Below are 4,417 nucleotides of genomic sequence, written 5' to 3' on the forward strand. Positions count from 1 at the left end.
TTAAACATTTAATTGCGTAAAGATGGCTCAGTTTTTGGTGTTTATCAAACATTCATAGCGGATCTCTTCTTGTTCAGTGTGCTAACCTCATCTGTTTGAATTGGTAACCACATTTTCAACAAACATTTTCCTTTGAGAATTTCATGGATTAGGATCTTTGCTGCCCTGTTGTGATCACAGCGAGGCATAAAACTAGTAGTCTTACTTCCTGTTTGCTGCTTCAAAATAAAAGACTGATGAGGGTGACGTCGGTCAACGGTATTTCCGTTATTAAAATGCTAGCAAGCGAATATTTCACATTAGATTTGTGTTTACACTCTATGATGCGTTTTTAAAAATGAAGAGGGTCTAAGAAACCAATACACATACAATTTTTGAAAAATTTGATTTAAATAAATCAAAATTCATTTATAAATATTTTTTTATTTCTAAAATAATTTCACTGATAATATAGATATTATCAGTGAAATATCTTTTCTATTAACTGAAAGTAAAAACTTGATTGTTTATTTAGCATTTAAAAGCTTATTGTGGCCTTATATGTTGCATTGTGTTTCTGTGTTTGATTTGATGTAAAGCACTTTAAAATGCCTTGCTGCTGAAATGTGCTATACAAATAAGATTTGATTTAATTTGATTTGATTTTTATACAAAAAGATGTCAAAATAAAAATAGAATAAACGTTACAACCTCTGACGGGTATTTGTCCCCCTCTGACGGTCAAACAGAAAACTACAATAACAGAAAACCATCATGGCGGCGCCCATGAGGCTCATATCAAGGTTGACTCTGGTCACTGGTTAGTCGACATTTAATCTACATTTAGAAACTCCGCTCCTATATTAAATACTCAAGCATATTCCGGATTGTTTTATGTAATTCCTTAAATAAAAATGTTGCGCATATTTTAATATTTTAGCATCTGCTAAAGCCAAACACGAACTCCGAACTCGGTGAAAGTTTGGAGCACTGAAAGGATTTTGAAGCGATTAAAAACACATTAGATGCCGTCTGTGATTTCAGTTTAAATAAAATTTTATTTTACTGTACAAAATGTAGGGATGATTACAATTTAGAGATTTGAACATACATAAAAAAACTAATTTAGTCTTAAGTTGAAGTTGGATATTTAGTGCTATTTTAAGCAATGATCGCTCGTTTTTTGCTTGAGTACAAATAACTCAATTGGTGACGTAATCAGCTCTGAAGTAAATTAAACTTCATTTTGTGTCCTTTTGTTTTCGCTTTTCTTTTTCCAGTTTGCAGAAAATGGAAAGTGAAAATAAAAAAATGATTCATAAAAAAAGTTGCTGAATGTGGATTTAAATAGCAGAATATAATCTTCTTATTCGGTCAAAAGGGACCTTAACTTTTAGCCCAGTTTAATGTGTATCTCAAAAAAAAATATTAATTGAATTTCTAAAACTTTTGTGGATTCAAAAACATGCTCCAAACAGAATTAAAAATAAAAACAGCACTATGATAAGTGAATATAACTGATGCACATTAGATAGCATTATTCTCATTTTCTGTTTGTGTTGGGTTCAAAGAGGAGGATTGTGCAGTTTGACCCTAAAAGTAGGAATGATGTGACACTGAGAGCAGAATCTGTTAACTAAATCTTCTCCCTCATCTCTCTCAGCTCCTGTGTTCTGGTTTTCATCCGTCTGCTCTGCTCAGGTTCCTCCATGACCTTCTGCTCCTCTGTTCCCAGGTGGAGGCAGCGGGATCGGCCGCGCCGTGTCTCAGCGTCTGGCCTCTGAAGGCGCCTCAGTGGTGGTCGCTGACATCAAGGAGGATTCAGCCAATGAGACGGTGGGATATCTGCAGAGTGACCTCAAAGGTCAGAGTCACATGGCGGCTGCAGTGGACGTGTCGTCAAAGGAGAGCGTGACGAAGCTGCTGACGAGGATCCAGGTGTGAGGATCAGATGGAGCTCTGACTATGGAGCACCATTAGTGACAAAGTTTGAGATTTTCTATATTATCAAGATAGTTTCTAATGTTTTCACTTTTTTGTTACTCGTAAAAGTTTCAGTGTATTAAAATTTCCATGCTAGACTTGAACAAAAGAAAGCACTTTTAATATATTTATTTTATTCTTTAACAAAAAGCTAATGAAACCAACCTGGATCTATGTGTAAAAGTAATTGCTCCCTTACTAAATTATTCTGAAGAAAGTCAAGAACAAATTAATATAAAACTCAGTGACATAAATGTTTTTTTATTTTCTGATTCATAGAAAACATGGAGCAGTTGTGAGCTTTGTAGAACCATTCATGTGTGAGTCTAAATATTCTGGGTTAATTAAGTCAGATCTCTCAAAGAAAACCTGGTTTTGTTAATCCTGCTTCATAATGCTGGTCCTTGGTTCCTGTTTTGTGTGTTTTCATCTCTCTCGTTTTTAAATAATCCGTCTTTCTTTCTGCAGACTCGTTACTTCCAGCCTCCCTCAGTGTGTGTGAACTCTGCAGGCATCACTCAGGACGACTTCCTGCTCAACCTGGAGGAGGAGAAGTTTGACAGAGTCATCCAGGTCAACCTGAAGGTAAAACACCTGTCAGATCACAAACTAAATGATAACAGACATAAAAAACATCTTTGGATGATTTTAACAATCTGATAAAATAAGGTAAAGTTTCCTCAGATGTTTACACTTAATGAACAATAAATCTGTATAATTTATTTCAAAAGTTAAAAAATGTAGAGACTAAACTGCTACAAAAACATCAATTAGTTTATGTCAGGTTATTGAATATATATTGAATGACTGATCAGATTAAATATATTTCTGTATTTTCCCTCTCCAGGGTTCGTTCTTGGTGACCCAGGCTGTGGCTCAGGCTCTGGTTGCCTGTGGATCTCCTAAAGGATCCATCATTACTCTGGGCAGCATCGTAGGAAAAGTCAGACACCATCTTTTCTTTTTAGTTTTTTTTTTTAGTTTTAAGCATCTAAATAAAGACATAAAAACTAGACCAAAATCTGAGCTCTGATTTAAAATGTGATTTTCTGATGTGTGCAGGTGGGAAACCTGGGCCAGGCGAACTACGCTGCCTCTAAAGCCGGAGTCGAAGGTTTAACCAGGACGGCTGCTAAAGAGCTGAGCCGGTCAGAGGAGCTGCTGCTGCTGCAGGAACAACCAGAGATAAAAACTCTGAACTGTTTTATCTCCTCCAGGTTTGGGATTCGTTGTAACTGCGTGCTGCCTGGTTTCATAACCACTCCCATGACCGACGAAGTTCCAGAGAAGGTCCTAGTCAAGGTAAAGCACAGACACTTACAGACATTTCTAAAATAGAAAATATGAGTTTCAGCTGATATGACTGAATTATAATCCTACTAATACATTTTACACATTATTGCACATAAATTTATTTATTCACTGTGTTGATTTCTTTGAATAATTATCAGTTGAATACTGACTTCTAACATGATAAATTTCACGTCTCTGGCCCCGTTGTAAATATATTTACTAACAACTTGTGTCTCATTGACTCCTCTAGACTGTTCCAGGTTTCATTTATTCATATTTCATTATTTTTTTCCTGCAGTAAAACTAATTAAAATTATAAGTCCACTCTGAGAAACTCCCCTACTTCTATAAAATGATATTTTTTTGTTATTTTGTGTTTCAGATGAAGTCCCTGGTGCCTCTGGGTAGAATGGGTGAACCTGCAGGTTGGTTCAGATGCTTCATATCACTGCATATCTTTAATCTGCAGGATTTATTCCAAGTGTCTGGTTTCTTCCTGCAAGTTTTAACCACTGACATGTTAAAATGTGACGGTTTTGGATGAAGCTTTGAGGCAGAATCTGTTGTTGCTTGTTTTGTCCTCCAGAGGTCGCTGATGTTTGTGCCTTTCTGGCTTCAGATGATTCTCGTTACATCACAGGAGCCAGCATCGAGGTCACAGGTAGGCAAGGTTAACTTCTCTACAGGATTTAAAATAAATCAAAACATCTCACTTTGAACAGACGGGAGGTAAAATGTGTGTTTTTCTTTTGTAGGTGGACTTTTCATGGGTTAAAACACAACAACCTGTTCATGAATCCCGAAGAGAAGATGCTTCCTCCCTAAAATAGTTAATTAATGTAGTAATTATTTAAATGTGACTTTATAGGACAATATTTGTAATTATGAAGCTACTTTTGTATCAATAAACATCCGAATGCCATGTTGAAGCATTTCTTCATTAAAGATTTTATTTAAAACCTGATATAGTCAGGAATTGTTTTTTGTTTTTTGTTTCCTGTTTTTGGGCACAACTAGGATTCAAACTCCACATCTGTATCCATCATTGATGTTCCAGATGTTTATCATAAAATGCACATTAACCTTATCAACCAGCAGCTCCCAGTTTCTGTATTCTCTCAGGTCTGATGTCGTTCTTCCAGCAGCTGAAACTGAGATCTCT

The 4,417-nt window shown here is 36.0% G+C and overlaps 1 protein-coding gene across 1 annotated transcript; it reads left to right on the forward strand.

Moving 5' to 3' along the window:
- Nucleotides 1–721: 721 nt before the first annotated feature.
- LOC122843209 (estradiol 17-beta-dehydrogenase 8-like) lies at nt 722–4,213 on the forward strand. Its single transcript, XM_044137807.1, has 9 exons — nt 722–799; nt 1,715–1,917; nt 2,431–2,547; nt 2,810–2,905; nt 3,025–3,110; nt 3,180–3,264; nt 3,638–3,680; nt 3,842–3,916; nt 4,011–4,213. Exons 1-9 carry the CDS (start codon nt 754–756, stop codon nt 4,028–4,030), a joined length of 771 nt encoding a protein of 256 aa, XP_043993742.1. The 5' UTR covers nt 722–753; the 3' UTR covers nt 4,031–4,213.
- Nucleotides 4,214–4,417: the final 204 nt, after the last annotated feature.

The sequence above is a fragment of the Gambusia affinis genome, linkage group LG14, assembly GCF_019740435.1.
Source record: "Gambusia affinis linkage group LG14, SWU_Gaff_1.0, whole genome shotgun sequence".
Lineage (NCBI taxonomy): Eukaryota > Metazoa > Chordata > Actinopteri > Cyprinodontiformes > Poeciliidae > Gambusia > Gambusia affinis.